At 53.9% G+C, this 19,017-nt stretch overlaps 2 protein-coding genes and 1 long non-coding RNA gene across 4 annotated transcripts in view; 1 reads left to right on the top strand and 2 right to left on the bottom strand.

The window, feature by feature from the left end:
• Positions 1-135: 135 nt before the first annotated feature.
• Positions 136-17,666, bottom strand: VAMP7 (vesicle associated membrane protein 7). Of its 2 annotated transcripts, none has more exons than XM_051791813.1 (8): positions 17,620-17,666; positions 9,658-9,815; positions 8,033-8,090; positions 7,281-7,418; positions 3,190-3,280; positions 2,840-2,907; positions 1,059-1,151; positions 136-859 (listed from the first exon to the last, which is right to left on the bottom strand). In XM_051791813.1, exons 2-8 carry the CDS (start codon positions 9,801-9,803, stop codon positions 791-793), a joined length of 663 nt encoding a protein of 220 aa, XP_051647773.1. In that variant the 5' UTR covers positions 9,804-9,815; positions 17,620-17,666; the 3' UTR covers positions 136-790. The 2 variants fall into 2 exon arrangements, with proteins under 2 accessions (XP_051647773.1, XP_051647782.1); XM_051791822.1 differs by having other exon boundaries at positions 9,658-9,812; positions 17,620-17,640.
• The window catches only part of LOC127472950 (DNA-directed RNA polymerases I and III subunit RPAC2-like), a 5,159-nt gene continuing 3,800 nt past the window's right edge, over positions 17,659-19,017 (top strand). The window contains exon 1 of the mRNA XM_051791917.1: positions 17,659-17,766. Within this exon, the coding sequence (XP_051647877.1) occupies positions 17,731-17,766 (36 nt within the window). The 5' untranslated portion in view covers positions 17,659-17,730. The remainder of the gene's footprint in view (positions 17,767-19,017) is intronic.
• On the bottom strand, positions 18,065-18,464 carry LOC127473003 (uncharacterized). The gene is made up of 3 exons (XR_007905232.1): positions 18,392-18,464; positions 18,202-18,316; positions 18,065-18,164 (listed from the first exon to the last, which is right to left on the bottom strand). It is a non-coding gene; the product is annotated as an uncharacterized LOC127473003 (long non-coding RNA).

Raw genomic sequence — 19,017 nt, 5'->3', positions numbered from 1 at the left:
CAGCAGCTCCCTGACACCTGATCAAGCCAGAGCAACAGATTGGCCCCCAAATTCACCCCAGCCAGTGCCAGCATTGTACTCATTCCAATCCACCCTCCAAAGAACAGCAGGAGAAACAACCTGGGAGAAAGCAGATCCGTGACTGCAGCCGGAACCACGAGCAGCCGCCTCCTTTACTGTGCCCACCCAGCCACAAACCAAGGGGGGAGATGAGGAAGAAGTGAGGATGAAGAGGCAGCCATTCCAAATGCTGAGGTGACCCCCCCTACCTGCAGGAAAACTCCCCAGGAAAAGGGAGATTTCCCACCTCTCAGTGCACAAAGCCCCGTCCGTTTTGTTCCCACCGGGATTAGAGCCGTGACCTTCCCGTGCTGAAGCACTGAGAGCCACACGTGGCCAGATGTGCATCTCCAGGGACTGTGGAAACTCAAACCATCTCATCCCTGCCCTGTTAGTTTGGCTCAGCCCACCCCAAACCACCCTCTGGCTCCATCCTCACAGGCAGGCCAGGCCCGTTCCCCATCCGAGTGCAAAGCCACAGGGACACAGGGAAGGAAGGCATTCGTGGGGACAGGAAAAGGAACAAAGAAATCCCTTCAAGTAATCCAGCCCAGCCCTCTCTGGAGGTCACAGCTCCTTCTGGGCCCCTCTGGGGTGATAAGGCAAAAAAGTCTGAAGTCCTGGAGGGATGGAGGGATGAGGAGGTGGCAGAGGTGACAGGTGAGTTATTCCATAGGTTGCTTCTTCACACTCCTGGCACTCATCTCCAAGGGCCCAGCAGCAGCTCTGGTTATTTCTGCACACAGCTGGGCCAGGCCAGCCCACCACACACTGCTGAGAGGATGATGTAGAGGATCACCTGGGGAGGGAAAACGGGAATTCTGTAGAGAATGAGGGATTTCCATCCTTCTCTCAACTGCCACACACCTGGAAACTCCAGTTACCAAACCCCTAAAGAACTTGGCCAACACCCTCCTCCCCCTGCCTCTCCCTGCAGCAAGGACAGGTTTTGGTGTTTTCCAGAGGCTCTCCACACTTCCCAGGTTCTCCACACTTACAATGGACACGATGATGATGACGATGGTGAGCTTGAGGTTCTTCATGCACATGGCCCGGGCGAGGTTCCTGCTGGTTGTTTTGAAAGTGACTGACTGCAAGGGAAAGGAAAACAAGGAATTCATTCCCAAAGGAAGCTGGATCCCAAGAAGAGCCAAGCTTTTCCCTGCTTCCCCAAACCATGGCAGTTTTCTCCTCCAGAGCCATTTAACTCCTGCACAAAACTGAACAGGCAGCAAGAGAAAACTCTCCCACAACTCCAGGGACAGGATAAAGTGTGTGAGTAAGTCCAGAGCCAGCTTGGAAGGATTAAACATGGAATATTCCCAGGTCTGGGGGCTGCCCACAGGGATTGGTCTATCTCAGAGTACTGGTGGGGTTCTCATCTCACTTCTGACCTTTTGGGAACTGAAGTGCTCCAAAATATTTACAGATCCACTGATCTAATCCCCAACATATTCCAGGGGTTAATTAGTGTAAATACACCTGCCAAACTGGGCCACTCCTGCCAGCCAAGCCCCAGGGGTGAGACAAGTCCTTCAGTGCCCAAACATTCCTCCAGAATTTGGGCCCTCCTGCATTTTACAGTGTCACAGAATGGGCTGGGTTGGAAAAGACCTTGAAGATCATCTTTTTCTCTCCCTGACATGGGCAGGGACACCTCCCACTAGCCCAGGTTGCTCCAAGCCCCATCCAACCTGGCCTTGGACACTTCCAGGGATGGGGCAGCCACAGCTTCTCTGGGCAAGCTGTTCTGGAAAGCCTGTGGTTGTCCCACTCCAAGTCTCCTCTCTGTATCCTGCAATTCCACTCCTTCAAAATAGCTTTTGGTCACCAAACAACCCCAAACACCCACCAGGCTGGGTCAAGGCAGGGATTCCCAGGATGCTCCTGCCCAGGGAAAGGCAGCAGTGGCTGGATCCAGCCAATCCAGCAGCTCCCTCTGCTGGGAATTGCCAGTTTTCCCACAAACCACCTCCTAGGTGCATCCCTGTGAACTGCACTCCTGACTTAGAGCCCATTCCCAGGCTGGAGAACATCAGCCCTGGATCACCCAGGACACTCAGGTAGGACATTCCCACTGGACACATCCCATCCCTTCATTTCCTGCATGGTTTCCAAGAACCAGCACTCCCTGGGAGAGCTCCCATGGGAACACAGCCCAATTCCTGAAGGAACTCCAGTCCCTTTCCCTAAAGCATTCCCACCTGAGGACCTGACAAGGTTTGCACACCTGGGAGCTGGAGGACAATATTCCTGCTGGATAAGCTCCAGGCACCTCTCCTGCCTCTCCAAAGCACGAGGGCTTCCTGACACCTTAGAGGGCCCCACAAGATCCAGGAACTCCAGGATTGGCTTTGGAGTGTTGGATGCCACAGGAACTGGGCACTTTACCAGATAACACTGCTTTAGAATCACATTAAATTTAGGGGTTTTTTCAGTCCTCCCTCCTTTAGAAACACTCAGAGAAGCTCCAGAGTCTTCACAGACTCTTTAGGTGGAACAGCTCAGGTTGATTTTTATTTTAAACCAGCTCCACTTTCCCCTTTGTTGTATCATCACAAGTGCACGGATTCACGTTTTCCAGTTTATCTGGATCTTTCCCAGGCTGGGAGGCAGCTGTAAGGAGGGCAGGGATAAGACATGACCCAGGGAAGGGTTCCCTGCAGGACTCCATGCTCCTGTGTCTGTCTCAGTGTCTCTGGGTGCTGGTGTCTCCCTGCCCTGCTCCCTGGGGTGCAGGAACACCATTTCCCAGTTCCAGGATCTCCCCCAGACTCACCGAATCCACGAGGTTCTCTGTTTTATCGATCAGCAGCTCCAGCTTCTCCCCTCTTTGCGCCACAAGGTCTGGAGAAAAGAGACAAAAATCCAGATTGGAAGGTAGAATCCCAGTGCAAAAAGCTGCTTCCAACACCCAACCCTAAGCCAGGAGCCCCTGGATGCAATTCCCAGCCTTCCTGGCACTGCCAGGTCTTTCAGGAGCAGCCTCTCATCACACGGGCTGTGTTTGGGGAGTGAATTTGGGTAAATTCCAGCTCTCTTTTGAACAGTCAGACTTGTCCAAACCCAAACTGGTGTGACACAAAGTGAAAGAGGCTCCAGGCAGCTCTTCCCAAGGGAAGCAGGTACCTATGTTCCGGACCATGATTCCTTTGAGTTCATCGATCTGGGCTTGTGTCTCTGCCACCTGGTCAGGGCCTTTGCTCTCCGAGTGGTATTTCTGCAACAGAGGACAGGCAGTGACAGCAGGAGCTCAAAAAGGACAGGCAGTGACAGCAGGAGCTCAAAAAGGACAGGCAGTGACAGCAGGACCTCAACTAAGAACAGGCAGTTACAGTAGGACCTCAGCAAACCAACAGTCAGTGACAGTAGGACCTCAACAAAAACAGTCAGCAACAGCAGGACCTCAAAAAGGACAATCAGTGACAGTAGGACCTCAATAAACCAACAGTCAGCGACAGCAGGGCCTCAAAAAGGACAATCAGTGACAGTAGGACCTCAATAAACCAACAGTCAGTGACAGTAGGACCTCAAAAAGGACAATCAGTGACAGTAGGACCTCAACAAACCAACAGTCAGCGAGAGCAGGACCTCAATAAAGAACAGTCAATGAAAACAGGACCTCAACAGAAACAGTCAGTGAAAACAGGACCCTCAACGTTCCACTTCAGGTCTTTAACACAAACAAAGGCAACTCGGGTCCCTGCAGAACAGCACGGACAGAAATGGGAGTTTTCAAACCACCCAAGACGTTTATCAGTGGGTGGAAGACCAAAATCTGGCTTTTTCAGCCATTTACAGACCTCCCCCCCCCTCTGCTCCCACACTGGTGCCCAGAGGGCCCAGAAGTGACAGTCCCCTTTGGAAGTGGAAGCAACTGGCAGCAGGGAAGGGAAGTTAGGGCAGGAGGCAGGAGCTGTGGGTCCCTGTCAGGGGTCCCAGCCCCACTCCTCAGCTCGGAACTATTTCTGAAGGCAACACACTTTGATGAGCTTCTCTAGGGCACATCGAGGGGTCCCTGCAATCCCAGGGGACAGCAGGGATCCATCTCCACAGGTGGCCTCAGAGGGGGATCCAGGGAAGGTGAGGAGTGCCTGTGGACTGGGAATGTTGAAGGTGGCCAGTTGGAGTGTCCCAAGAGGAGCAGGATACAGGAGCAGCCAAGGGCCAGCCCACAGCCTGGACCCACCCAGGAGGATCTCCCAGCTCACCTGCCCTGAGCTTTGCTGCTCTCCAGCCCCTCTGGTGTGTTCCCTGTTGCACCACTCCTGTCAGCCCTGCCCCTTCGTTCCCTTGGGAAGTGCCAGTGACTCCAGTTCCCCCAGTTGGGACCCCAGTGATCCCCTGGTGCCTGCCCAGCTCGGGGGGGTGGGAGCAGCAAGAGCCAACCCCCAGCTTAGAGGAGCCTCAGGGTTTGCAGAACCCCAGGAGGGAAACCAAGGGCCAGTGGCATCAGGGAACTGAGTTCTGCTCTTCCTGCATGGATTTGAAGTCCCTGATCCCATCACAGCTGCTCTGCTCCATGATCACCCACCTGCCTGCTCCAATCCCAGTTTTCTTCTGGGCAGGAGTTTAACTGAAATCCAAATCTGACAGAGTCCAACACTGACAGCACCCACCTGGTAACTCATGGGCACAGCACCCACTCCAACAGCTCCTCTGGAACTGCCCCAGTGGAGTTTTGGGAGAAGGTGCAGACTGGCCCACTATCAAAGCCAGTCACTGGTTGGACTGGAAGCACAGCCCCCCTTCCCAGGATTATGTGTGTGCTGCCCTTGAGCTGGAGTGGGATCTCTGCCTCCCACCAGTGACAGGGATCACCTGGAAAACATCCCTGCTCCTGCACCGAGGACAGGGCAGCCAGGCTGCCAGCCTGGAGCAGGGAGGGAAGAGCTCTGCCAGCACTGAACTGCTCCTGGCTGAGGCCTGGACTCCATCCATATGCAGGAGCTGAGACAGGCAGCTCCTCTCGAGCTTTAGGGACCTGGAAAAGCTGGGATTTTAGGGGAATATCAGCTCCAAAAACTGCCTGGCTCTTCCGATAAGGCAACTCCTTAAACTTATTCCAGCTTACAAAGTGCTGAGCCAGCACTTTGTGTAGGTTCAGTCCTCACATGTCAAAGCCTGGTGGAGAAGGAAAACTCCATCCCATCACCCACAAGAAGTTAATCTCATTTATTATGCACTGGAATTGTCCTTGCTCCCGAAATGAACTCCTGAGACTCTCCAAACCCCCTTCCCCACTCACTGTGGGCACCCACACATGGCCCCTGTCCCAAATTCCAGGACAAACTTCAAGCAGCAGCAGTGCAAGGGCAAATCCTCCCTTTACCTTCCCTCACCTCAGGGTCCTGCTTCCCCCTGCACCTCAACACAAACTGGGAGTGGGCCAGAATTCCTACACTGAGAAGCCAGAGCTCTTCCCCTCCTCCTGCACCTGCAACACCCCCAAATCTGGCACTTCCCAGAGACCAGAAGAGCCAAGGCCTCCATGGAGAACAGCAGAACCAACACCCTCCCCAGGCACAGCAGAGCACTGAGAACTCCCACCCCACAGCCCCGGGTGGACGAGCCCTGAAAGCCAACATTCCAAGGACATCTTGGCTTTAATTCAAGGGAGAGCTCAAAAAAAAAAAAAAAAAGCCCCACAAACAACCCCAAACCAGGTTATCAAGTTGTTTGTAGTCAATTAAGGGCTCTTAAGAGATCCAAAGCCTTTCCTTGCAGCCCTGCAGCCTGAGGGTTTGTGCACTAATAACATTATTGATCTGCAGTCACCAAGCAGTTCTTTATTCCTTCTCCATCTTCCAGCTGGCTCCACTCATTTCACTTGCTATTATTCCCTGTAGGAATTCCCTGTCCTTCCCCCAGCCCTTGCTGGGGGTGCTGGGAGAGCAGCTCTGCAGCCCAAATCCCAGGGAAAAGCCCAAACTGCACCATTCCCTCTACAAGAAGCTCATGTTTTAAGAGCAGCCCAATCCCAAACCCAAAAAACTGCTTTACCCCCTCCCTCTCTCCCACAAAAACCCCACTGCAGCAGCACAGGGTGTTTGCAGAGCCTGGTTATCCAGCAAGGGAAGGCAAGTTAATTAGAAGACAATTAACTGATTGCTCTGGGAAATGCATCTGGTTCTAGGAGGCAGATGCAAACCTTCCTTCAAATGCTGCTGGGAATAAAAGAGATAAAACAACCCAATTACTTCCACCCTCTCCTGTGTGGCACCTCAAACACACAAATCCAAACCCACAGCAAGCCAAGAGCTCTCCCAAAAACAGGCTGGATATCAAGGCTCTGCCAGAGCCCAGCACAGAACTCCCACACCCCAAGAGAGAAGTGAACTCCAACTCCACCTTTCCTTCCAGGAGTCCAAGAACAGCCCCAGAGTTGCCAAAAAAGTCCTCTGAAACCTGGGAATTTCTGTGGAAGGAGACTGACAGTGTTCTGCCCGTGCAGGATCCAGGCTGGAGCCAGGGCAGGGGAGCAGCTCCCCCTGCCAGCACCACACTGTTCCACAGACTGGGAATGCAGCATCCTGAACTCCATCCCAGCTCAGGGGGGGAGGGATACTCCCCTCACCCTTGTCATTTTGGGGCTGGAAGCATCCAAGGCAAATCTCAACTCAGGGACCTGTCACAGGTTATTTATCCTGCTCTTGAACCTCCTTCCTTCCATTCCTCCTACGCTGGGAATGGAAAACCTCGGAGCCTCAGTGCAAGCTGGAGAGTTCCCCACAGTCCTGCACTTGGTGTAACCCAAGCCCAGCTGCCTGTGCTCCTGAAAAGGCCACAGTGCCACCAGCAAACACCCTGTCACACTCCAGCAGCCACTGGAATTGCTGGGAAGGGAAAGAAAAAGGGAAAGAGGAAGGGGAAGGGGAAGGAGAAAAGGGAAAGGCAGTCAGGGATCAGCAGACACTCAAGTTCTGAAGCTGAGCAGCAAAGGAGCACCACACCTTTGTCCTGCTCTCAGTGACAGCCACATTCCCTTGCACTGGGTGGTAACTGGAACCAGCCTGGACATTTCCAGTGTTCCCATTAAGCTCTGATCTCCTGATCCAAACAGTTCCTCCATCCCCAGTTCCCCCCTGAGCTGTGGGGTGAGCGTGGGGAGCACAACCCACTGCCCACCTCCACATGCAGTTCCCAGGGAGCAAACCCAAGGAGAATTCCTGGGGCAGGTCTGGCTTGCCAGGGAAGTGCCCTGGAGCCACAGGGCTCACCAGCTGTGCTGCCAGGACACTGGAGAACTCGCTGTTCATGGCATAGGGGAGGGCTGTCTGGGCTCGGGAGCCGTACGTGGTCTGGAACCGCTTCTTGATCTCGTTCAGGAACGTGAAGGCTCGGGAGCGTTCAAAGTCCTGGCAGAGAGAGCAGAGACACCAGGAATGCACAGAGGCATGCACAGAGCCACTCACAGAGAGGCTGTAACTCCCAGTCCTAACTGGTGTGTCTGTGTGTGGCACTGGTATTGGGCTGCTTATCCCAGGGCTTGGAAGAGCAGCCACAGCGCTCTCTTATTACCACTCGGTGATCCCACTGTGAATTCTCCCTGCCTTGTTTCCAGGCTGCATTCCCAGCCTGGATAGCCACAGTTCTAATTCAGTGCCTGGCACCTTCCTGCAGTGAGGGAGAAGTTTTGGCTTCAGCACTTCCAGAACTGAGGAGCACCAGGCACTGACAACTGAACTGGTCCCTGCATCCCCATCCCACTGCCCTGGCAGGGAAAACAAGGACTTCACCTCAAAACTACCAACTCACAGGCAGTGGGAGGTGTCCCTGATGATTTTTAAGGTCCCTTCCAACCCAAACCATTCTGTGAGTCTACAACTGGAGTTCCAGGCTTAGACATCAGAGCTGCAACCAGTGGGAATGAGAACACGAGCATCTTCCATGGGGGAAAAGGCACCTCAGACCAGCACCCACTAAAAACTGACAGCTGGATTCCCAGACCTGCTGGGAACAAAATACTCACGTCATCTGTGATGCAGAGGTAAATAATCCTGTCCTGGCAGATGTAGTGGAACAGGTAACTGCAGAGAATTGAAAAGAAGGAAAAAAAAAAAAAGATCATTTGGAGCTGCCACAGGACTCATTTTCTAGAAGACACTGCTGCCTGTGGGGCCTTCAGGGGCTGGGGAAGGAGACATTTCTGCATTCCCAAAAGTTTCTCCCCCAGAAGCACTTGGAACCTCTTACAAACTCCAGAATAAAGCAAATTAATTCTTCTGCAAAGCCTTGCCTTGTCCAGCTCCAAGGGTACAGCTCAGGAGCTCCACACTCAGGTGTTGTCTTGTAACATTAAGACAAGGCCAAAATAAGCTTTAGGAGTGGGCTAGAACTGCCCTGAGGGTCTGTTTCCATGAAAAGATAAAAGAAATCCTGGCATATCCACAACTGTCCTGCAAGGAGTGAGGTGCAGCTTGTCTGACACCACCTTGCAGGCTCCCCAGTGATTCCTAGAAGAATCCAAACTGCAGAGACAGAATTCCTGATGGCTGGTTTTCCTTGGAGAGTATAAAAACCACACAGAAGTTCTCCTTAAAAACAAACAGAACCCATTAAATGAGTTTGAGGAGTTCAAAGGAACTCGAGTTTTTTTCCTGTTTCAGAAGAACAGAAATTCTCTTAGAAAGACATCAGAGAATTTTCTGGCCAGGCTGGGACTGTGGCAAGGCAGAGGATCCCTGGAACACTCCAGACAGGAGGAACAGCTCCTTGTGCTCATTGTAGCTTCCCAGCTTTCCTGTTCTGCCCAGTTCTCTCTAAAAATGCACTGCAGCCCTCCTCAAACTCAGCTTTTTAGTTGGTTGAACAGCATTTGAGGCAAAGTTATTGCTTTTCACTCCCAGGAAATAACTGTATCCTTAAAATTACAACAGGAAAGAAAAGATGCAGTGGCCAAGGTATGTCAGAGCCCTGGGCTTCCTCAAAAATATCTCCCACAGGGACTTGGTCGGGCTCCCAAACCAGGAAAGGATGAGGGAAGATTATCCCAATCCTCACCCTGAATCCTCAGGCAGCCAGAGCAGCTCCAACACAGCAGCCTGGGCAGCAGAGAAGATCCTGCCCTGCTGCCCATCCCAAAAAAAGGGCTGAAATGGGGCCTCTAAAGTTGTTTTTTCCACAGTTGTTTTAGTCTGTTTGCCACAGTGGTTTTAGTTTTCTCCCCAGTACATGGACTCACCTACTTCACAGGTGCAATAAGTCTCAGTTGATGAACCATCTAATCCCAAGGGCTGTTCAGAGAGCTGGAAAAATCCTGGGAAAACCCTTCTGGATTTGTGGCAGCTCAGGATGACTCCAGTGATCTGCCAGCACCACTCCTCCTAAAGCCCCCAGGATCCACAAGTGACCCACCACGTCCAAGCTTCAGAAAAGCCAGGGAAAGATTCCCTAAGCCACATTCCAAAGGTCCCCCAGCTGGGCACGCTCCAGCTCACTCTGGAGTTGTATCAAACCAGAAAAGTTGGATTGTGTATCAACTGCTTGAGCTAAACTGAATTTGGGACAGCAAAAGCCAACAGGATGACAGGAAAACAACCCCAAACTCAGCCAGTTTATTGCTGTCCTCCTGCCAGCCCCCCGGGGGTCACTCACCTGCCGTGGGAATAGGTGAGTTTGTTGTTCTCTGAGGGGATCTTGGCCAGGATCTGCTCTGTCACCTCCAGGAAGTTCCCTCCACACCAGGCGTGCTTGGCCAGGATGGTGGTGCCCCTCGCCACGACAGCAAACAGGATGGCCATGGCTTCCCCCTGCTGGGAACACAGCACTGGCATGAGCTCCAGGACACCAGGAACACAGCACTGGCATGAGCTCCAGGACAGCAGGACCACGGAGTTCTCCCACCTCCCCTTTCAGCTTCTGCTCCGACGACACCAGAACTCCAACGATCTCTAGGAAATTCCTGCTCACCACCGTGGCCTGCACTCAGTGATCCCACTGGGAATCCTCCCTGCCTTGTTCCCACCTGGATTTCTACCTGTTGGTGCTATTTTTTTTTATTTTTGTTTTTTTATTTCTCTTCAACTGCCCCTTGAGTTTTTTCTTGCTGATCCTGCAGTTTTCTCTCGTGACCGGCACGAAGGAAGTGACGGTCCCACAGCTCCTGACACAGCCCAAAGCCCCCCCTCCCCACAGGGGTGAGGCCTGAGCTCTGACTGCTCCCAAACTCCAAAATCACTGCTCAGAGTCCCACCAGAACACGGGGGGACCCTGCACACCCCCAGTGGGTGCTGCCTCGGGGTTCCTGTGGAAGCAGAGCTGCCCTTCTCAGAGCAGGCAGAACTTCTGCAAACTCAGGACTTGTCCTCAGCAACATGGGATTTCTCCAAGCCAACATTCCTGCCCAGGGATCCAGCTGGACAGGTCACACAGTGCAGGTGTGTGAGGGCCAGGAGGCTGGGAAGGAGAGAGGGTTGTGTGGAGACCTCAGAGCTCCTCCCAGTACCTGAGGAGCTGGAGAGGGACTGACTGGGCAGCAGGGACTGGAGTGACAGGACAAGGAGGAATGGCTTCCCACTGCCAGAGGGCAGGGTTAGATGGGACACTGGGAGGGAATTCTTCCCTGGGAGGGTGGGGAGGCCCTGGCACAGGTTGCCCAGAGAAGCTGTGGCTGCCCCTGGATCCCTGGTAGTGTCCAAGGCCAGGTTGGACGGGGCTTGGAGCAGCCTGGGCTAGTGGAAGGTGTCCCTGCCCATGGCAGGGGGTGGGACTGGATGGGCTTTAATATCCCTTCCAACCCAAACCATTCCATGATTCCATATGTCTTTCCAGAGCTGGAAAAACATCCCTGCTGGCACGGGAAGGGACACACTTAATCAGCTCAAGTATCATCACATTAATCTACTGTGAGCCCCCAGATTTAACACATGAAACCACATGTCAGAGCACAGCTGTGACAGCTGCTCCACTCAGCCCACACACCCATAAGCCTCTTTTCTGCCTGGGAAAAACTTAGGATGACCTTTGACCCTGCAAAACCCCAAAATCTTATTTTTCACTTTGCACTTCCCTGTTTGTTGCCTGCTTTGATTTGCATCTAGAAACGTGTCTGGAAACGTGTGTGTCTAGAAACACCTTCACACACCTATTTCAAGGCATCCAAGGAGTTGGGACCTCTCTGGGAAGACACTGGAGGGAAGGGGTGGTTTGTCTTCAGGCTCTGAGGAGCACAGGCCAGACTTTCCATCCCCCTGGCACTGCCTGACGTGACTTATTGATCTCTTCTGGCTCAGGGGTGGGTCCTACCCAGGCCTGTCCAAGCAGATCTGCCCTGGAGAGTTGATGTTTCCACGTGAACTGCTGCCCCAGTGGCAGAGGGGGTGGAGGGACACAGCAATTAATGAGCTTCAGCCTTCAATTAGTGAGGTGCAACCACCCCCCCACCCCGGGGGTCTCACTTGGGCAGTCTGAGCTCCCCAGAGCCAGGCTTGGCCAGCAGCAACCAGGGGATCTCCCTCCCAAACCTCCCACAGGCTGGAGCTCAGCACTGGAAGGGGAAAGGAATAAACTCCTGGATTTATTCAGAGAACAGAGTCCATGGATAAGCCACAACCAGCTGGGAGCACAGAGGTGATCCCAGCCAGCACTGCCAAAGGGAATACTCATGGAATGCTTTGGGTTGGAAGGGACCTTAAAGATACCATCCAGTTCTACCCCGTGGCAGGGACACCTCCCACTAGCCCAGGCTGCTCCAACCTGGCCTTGGATGCTTCCAGGGATGGGGCAGCCACAGCTTCTCTGGGCAACCTGTGCCAGGGCCTCCCCACCCTCCCAGCCAGGAATTCCTTCCCAATATCCCACCTAACCCCGACAGCAAATGCCAGTAAAAAGAGGTGACAAACAGCCAGGTTTGGGTTTGTTCCCTCCCACAGTCCCACTGCCCTCTGACATCCAGGCTGGCAGAACCACTGACAAAAATCTTTTCTCTGTAAGATCTTCAAGGACAGTTGTGCTTATCACGGTCCATTAAACATCCATATCCACCTGAAGATGGCTGTGGAGGTAACAGGACCTGGAAAAGCAAGGGAACAGCTTTCCCCTGACACACTTCCTAAGGAAACTCCTCAGCACAAAGATATCCAAGGTGAAACAATATAAAGCAGGGAAGAAAGTGGTGATCACTCACTGCCTGCAACAGATATGGAAACAAAGGTCAAGAACAGGTTCCAGCAGAGGCAAGTTCTTCACACAACACATCCCCTGAAGAGTTCCCACAGGTTATCAGGGAGGAAAAGTGTTCACATGAGGCCAGAAAAAACAGTTGATGGAGGAAAAGAATCACCATCAAACAAATATCACCCTGGAGCAGAATTTATCATGAGTTTCTCCCGTTCTTCCACTCCCCCCAGCCAGAGCTGGTCTGACTCCACACAGCCAGAACAGACATTCACTGACTCCACAAGCTCAGGACTGGTTTTTTTCCAGGGAAAAATACTTGAAGAGGAAGTAATACCTTCAAGCAGCAAAGCAGGTGACCCCCCAAGTCAGACCAGGGGTCCAGTTGGGGTTGGGGCTCTCACAGGACTCTGCTCCTCACTGGTCTTCTCATACATGGAACAATTAAGAGTTGATTAAGCAAAGGCCTGTGAAACTCCAGTGCTCCCAGTTTACAGCCAGGGCCTTCAAGGAGTTCACAAACCCACTGCCAACATCTCTTGCAACACTGGAACTACCAAGAACATCCCATGACAGGCAGAGCCAAGTCACTGCAAAGCCTCTTAGAAAATATAACCCCTCCCTGAGCCCACCTGCCAGAGCATTCCAGGGCTGCCCCACTACCCCAAATTCCTAATTCCTTCCAGGAATCTGCCCTGGAAGAGCTCCCAGGCTGAGTGACCTGCACACTCCCAACCCATGCAGGGGGGGTGAGCAGCCCTGAGCTCTGCCATCCTGCCACCTTTGGCACTGCCAGCCTGGCCTTTGGGCTGGGCTCATTCCTAAGCCAGTCTTAAGTTGCTGAATCAACCACACACTGATTGCACTAGAGCAGGACAAGCAGATCCCAGGGATATTCTGCTGACCTGTCAGCTCTTCAAACCAGGGGGGTGCAGAGATTGGAGTGTGAGGGTCACCAACAAGTGCTCCAAGGCAAGGCTCACCTACCCCTAGTTAAGCAGGAGTAAGTTACTAATCACAAGTCCCCCCCCTCCACAGACCTAAAGAGACCAAAAGTTCAACCTGATGCTCACAATATTATTTAAGACAGGAGCATTTTGAGCTGAAAAAAAGAGCCAAAGGGGAGATTACTCAGAGCTGACACATAAAAAGGAATAAGCAACTCTTTGGAACCTTCCTGCAGGAACCTCCACCTGAAGAAGCTGTGACAGAGGACGAGGCAAAAACCAGACCCAACGAGTTTACAAGGATGAAACAAAACTAAACCTCAGAAAAATCATGTTAAATGCTGCTCACAGCCCAGAGAAAGGCAGCAACACAGCCAGGGAAGCTGTGGCTGCCCTGGAAACGTCCAGAGCCAGGTTGGAGCAACCTGGGCTGGTTGGAAGGTGTCCCTGCCCATGGCAGGGGGTGGGATGAGATGGGGTTTAAAGCCCCTTCCAACCCAAACCACTCTGGGATTCTGGGATTGGGATCTAGTAGAGAGCAAGGATTAACTGTCACCACACAGCTGGCCCTGGTTTCTGCTGATCACAGACCTCGGCTCCCTCCTGTCTGACCAGGCCACAGAGAGCACATTTTCCCAGCCAAAAAGCAACAACTGTGGCCCAAAAAATAATAAGTTCAACTGTCCTGGCCTTCAGGAGAGATTCTGTACAAGCTTAAACTCATCCCCCTGCCACGGTAGCTTTGATTTATCCAGAGGACACAAACTGCACTTTGTTCCAGCTTCCACTCACTCCACACCTGAGCTCTGTAGCTGCCACCAATCCCAGTTTTGCCAACAAGGAAGAACACAAGGAAGAACAATTTGTGACCAGTTACAGCAGCAGCAGCACTAAGGAACCTGAGGGAATTCCCTGCCCAGTCCTGTCCCTCTGGATCCACCAGGACACAGAGGCTTTGGCCAGGCCAGGCTGCACCAGGCCCATGGTGCAACACCAGGTCACAGCCTGGAACCACAAACACCACTAAGCCTCTTGAGCAATCAGGTGACTGCCCAGCACCAGGAAAGGCACGTCTGCCCGCTGCAGCCCCCCAGCAGGGCTGGCATAAAGGAGCAGTTGTCCAAGGAAACACAGCCCCAAAGCCTCCCCCTGTCACACACACCACGAGAGACCTCAGGGCTGCAGAGCCCACAGAGCAGAGGGAAACCTTAACTCCCAGAGCAGGGATTATAAAGTGAGTTAGACAACTGCCACACATCTCCACTCAGTTAATATTGGATATTTGCAGGACTCACCCCAGTGAGGTGACACTCACTGTCACTGTAGGATCCCACAACCCTCAATTCCCGGGATTCCCTCACCTTACTCAGGAGACAACAGCCCTTGCTCTGCCATGACAAAGCCCCCAGTTAGAGCAGAAGGGCCTAAATGAAGTAGAACAGATGAACAAGGAGCATTTTTCTCCCTGAGCAGCATCTCCCCAGCCCTGTAACACTCGTGTTACTCCTGTTAGTAACACAAACCTGTCAGAGACATCCCTCCCCAGTGGTTACAAAAGTCAGGAATGAAATCCATTAAAATCCACCCCTTTGCAGAACTGTTTTCTGTTTAAAGTCACTATATTAAATGGCTGGAAGTAGCCAAGACCAAACCTTCCTAAAAGAAAAACTCACTTGGGAGACAGCAGGTGGGCCTGGTATGGAAAGGCTCCAAATGAGGAGGGAAGGGAGAAAAAGGATGCACTCCTCAGGCCCCCAGAAAACACCACGGATCCAAAGAGCCCCTCAGCGGGGCCAGGAGGGATTGGCAGCTCTCAGGGAGTCAAGAACCACAGACTCCCAGACTGGTTTGGGTTGGAAGGGGCCTTAAACCCCATCTCGTTCCACCCTCTGCCATGGGCAGGGGCACCTCCCACTAGCCCAGGTTGCTCCAAGCCCCATCCAACCTGGCCTTGGACACTTCCAGGGATGGGGCAGCCACAGTTTCTCTGGGAAATCCATTCCAGCACCTCACCACCCTCCCAGGGAAGAATTCCTTCCTACTATAAGGGCACAGAAAAACCAGACCATCAGAAACAGGGGGGCCGTGGGGTCGATCTCTTGTTTCCAAGTGCCTCTCCCGGCCCAGAAGATTCCCAGCCTGTGCCAGGAGGGTACTGCCTGCATTTCCAGAAATCCTCTTACAGAAAGCAAAGGGCATCCATCACGTTGGTGCTGGTTTGAGGCCTGAAAGGGAGGTGTTGCAACCCTGGGAGTGCAATAAAGGAGCCGTTTGAGCCCGGTGAGCTCAGCAGAAACCAGCCCAGGCTTCCCTTCCGCCTCTCCTGGGCAGCTGGAAATCGTTATTTCCTTAAAGGAACAGTCCCTGTGGGTGTTCTGCTCCTTTGAAGCCCAAGAAACGTGACATTTGTGCCCAAGCTTATCCCAAGTTCTGCACACAGAGTTTACTTCAGGCTCCCTTGCTGCATCCGTACGGAGAGAAATGAATCCAGTTTCATTTTCCAGGCTCGGAAATGAAACCCTTCCCGGAAGGTTTGGAAGGGGATAAAGACACAGAACATGATGGCAATGGAACGAGCAGCTCTCTGGAGAGGTAACACAGACCCTCCAAAGCAGGGGATGGGAATCAGGGAATCAGGGAATCGCTGGGGTTGGAAAAGCCCTCCAAGTGGTGCCAGCACAACTGGGATTATCAGTCGATTAATTCAATAATTCAACCACCCAGTGGAACATCCCTGACACACTCTGCTCCCAGTCACGCCAGTAACACACCAGTAACACCAATAACACACCAGTAACACACCAGTAACACCAGTAATACACCAGTAACACCAATAACACACCAGTAACACCAGTAACACACCAGTAACACCAATAACACACCAGTAACACACCAGTAACACCAGTAACACACCAGTAACACCAATAACACACTAGTTACACCCCAGTAACGTGCCAGTAACAGTCCAGTAATACACCAGCAACATGCCAGCTACACCAATAACACACCACTTATACCCCAGTAACACCAGTCACACACCAGTCACACACCAGTAACATGCCAATAACACCAGGAACATACCAGTGACACTCCAGTAACACCAGTAACATGCAAGTTACACCCCAGTAACACACCAGTAACACACCAGTTATACGCCAATTACAGCACTAACACCCCACTTACACACCAGTAACACCCCCATAACACTCCAGTGACACACCAGTTATACCAGTAACATTGATAACACAGCACTTACACCCCAGTAACACCCCAGTAACACACCAATGACACCAGTGACACACCAATGACACCAGTGACACTCCAGTAACACCAGTGACACTCCAGTAACACCAACAACATGCCACTTACACCCCAGTAACACCCCAGTAACACACCAATGACACCAGTGACACACCAATGACACCAGTGACTCTCCAGTAACACCAACAACATGCCACTTACACCCCAGTAACACCCCAGTAACACACATTACACGCCAGTTACAGTAATAACACACCATTTACATCCCAGTAACACTCCCGTAACACTCCAGTGACACACCAGTAACACACCAATAATACACCAGCTACACATCAGTAACACATCAACGACACCACTGACACTCCAGTTACACCACTAACACACCAGTGACACCAGTGACACACCACTGACATCCCAGTAACACTCCAGTGACACACCAGTAACATATCAGTAACAGGCCAGTAACACCAGTGACACGCCAGTAACACCAGTGACACGCCAGTTACATCCCAGTAAACATGCTCGTAACACTCCAGTGACACACCAGCAACACCAGGAACACGCCAGTTACATCCCAGTAACACCAGTAACACCACAGTGACACCCCAGTAACACCAATAACACCCCAGTAACACCAATAACACGCTGCTTACACCCCAGTAACACTCCGGTGACACACCAGTAACACCAGTGACATGCCACTTACATCCCAGTAACACCAATAACACCCCAGTAACACCAATAACACGCTGCTTACACCCCAGTAACACTCCGGTAAGACGTCGGTCACACGTCCGTGGCACCCCAGTGCCCCCCAGTGCCCCCTCAGTGCCCCCCAGTGCCCCTCAGTGCCCCCTCAGTGCCCCCTCAGTGCCCCCCAGTGCCCCCTCAGTGCCCCCCAGTGCCTCCCAGTGCCTCCCAGTGCCTCCCAGTGCCCCCCCCAGCGCCCCCCAGTGTCCCCCAATGCCCTCCCAGTGCCCCCCCAGTGCCCCCCAGTGCCCCCGGACCCCCGCCCGGCCCTGCCCGCTCCCATCCCCGGTCGCCCCGAGGCCTCCTCCCGCTCCAGCACCGAGCGCAGCCCGGGCGGGGCTCCGGGCCGGGCCCCGCAGCCCCCGCTCCCCCCGTGTCCCCCCGGTCCCTGCCGTTCCCCGCTCGTCCCCCCGTGTCCCCCTGCCCCGCTCCGCTCCCCCCGTGTCCCCCCGTGTCCCCCGGTCCCGCTCCGCTCCCCGCTCACCGGCGCTCCCGGGGCCGCCCCCGCGCTCCGGCCCCGCCCGGGCCCGGCCAGACGCGTTTCCGCTGCCGGCGGGGCCGCGGGGCCGCCGGGACCTGCAGTCCCGTCACGGGCATGGCCGGGAGCGGCGACAGGACCGCCCTGGAGACCGTGAGGGGGGCCGGGGACGGGGGTGTGAGCGCCCCGGGGGCAGCGGGGAGCGGGGGGGGATCGGGATCTGCCGGCGGGGAACGAGCGAGGAGCGGCCCCGTGTTGTGGCGGGGCAGGGCCGGGTGGGTGTCGGGGAGGTCTCCTCGTGGGAAGGGTTATCCGGCCCTGGCGGGGTGGAGTCCCCGTCCCTGGGGGGATCTAACAGCCCTGTGGAAGTGGCACTTGGGGACACGGGTCGGTCGTGGCCGTGGCAGTGCTGGGGGATGGTTGGACTCGATGGTATTGCAGGGCTTTTCCAGCCTAAATGATCCCCTGGTTCCACGATTCTGTGCTTCCCGAGCCCGGCTTAGTGGCAGGACACTCTCCCATGATTCCCAAGCCTGCCTTAGTGCAGGACACTCTCCCATGATTCCCAACCCTGCCTTAGTGCAGGACACTCTCCCATGATTCCCAAGCCTGCCTTAGTGCAGGACACTCTCCCATGATTCCCAAGCCCGGCTTAGTGCAGGACACTCTCCCATGATTCCCAACCCTGCCTTAGTGCAGGACACTCTCCCATGATTCCCAACCCTGCCTTAGTGCAGGACACTCTCCCATGATTCCCAACCCTGCCTTAGTGCAGGACACTCTCCCGTGATTCCACGATTCTGTGATTCCCAGGCCTGGCTCAGTGGCAGGGCACCCTCACGAGGGGCGTTGTGGCATCGCTGTCGGGACAGATGGTGACAGTGGGGGCGGCTCCCAGGGACACCCAGCTCGCAGGTCACATCCCGGGGCTGGTGCTTCATCCCAGCAGTGGGAAACAGCCCAGATCCCTGGGCAAACCACCCCCCTGCCCCACAGCCTTCCCTCTCGGCCCCGTGTCCAAACCCCCCCAGAGACCCCCCAGCCCCCACGGCCCAGCCCGTGGCACCACTGGGTTTTCCCGGGAGTGGAGCAGCCGCTCCATCACCGTGTCCGTGGGCAGCAGGGACAGAGCTGAGGAGAGCGAGTGGTGTCACCTGGGACAGGAGGGACAGCAAGGAACGCACCTTCTGGCTGAACCTCTTGCAGTTCAGGTGTTTGAGGTTGTCCTGTGGGGGACAGGAGCAGATGGAGGCCAGGACTAACCTATTTTCAAACTAGTTCAGACTAATATTTTATCCAGCAAGGTGTTTTTTTAAAGGTGTGACACCTTTCTCTCTATCACCTGCTGCAGGTGGCCGAGCCCCTGGCAGCATTTTTAGGACCCATTTTTAGGCACTGGCTGGC

Source organism: Manacus candei, unplaced genomic scaffold (genome assembly GCF_025592945.1).
Source record: "Manacus candei isolate 608988 ecotype Guabito, Panama unplaced genomic scaffold, ASM2559294v1 h1tg000003l, whole genome shotgun sequence".
NCBI lineage: Eukaryota > Metazoa > Chordata > Aves > Passeriformes > Pipridae > Manacus > Manacus candei.
This window is presented reverse-complemented; position numbering and strand designations above follow the sequence as displayed.

What these genes read in the sequence shown, in the direction of transcription:
- VAMP7 (XM_051791813.1), bottom strand. Translation starts at nt 9,803, where the DNA reads ATGGCCATCCTGTTTGCTGTCGTGGCGAGGGGCACCACCATCCTGGCC. An exon ending in ACCTCTGCATCACAGATGAC is followed by an intron (nt 7,419 to 8,032) that starts GTGAGTATTTTG and finishes TCTCTCTGCCAG; the next exon opens with GACTTTGAACGCTCCCGAGC. An exon ending in GTGTCCTGGCAGCACAGCTG is followed by an intron (nt 3,281 to 7,280) that starts GTGAGCCCTGTG and finishes CCTCTGTTGCAG; the next exon opens with AAATACCACTCGGAGAGCAA.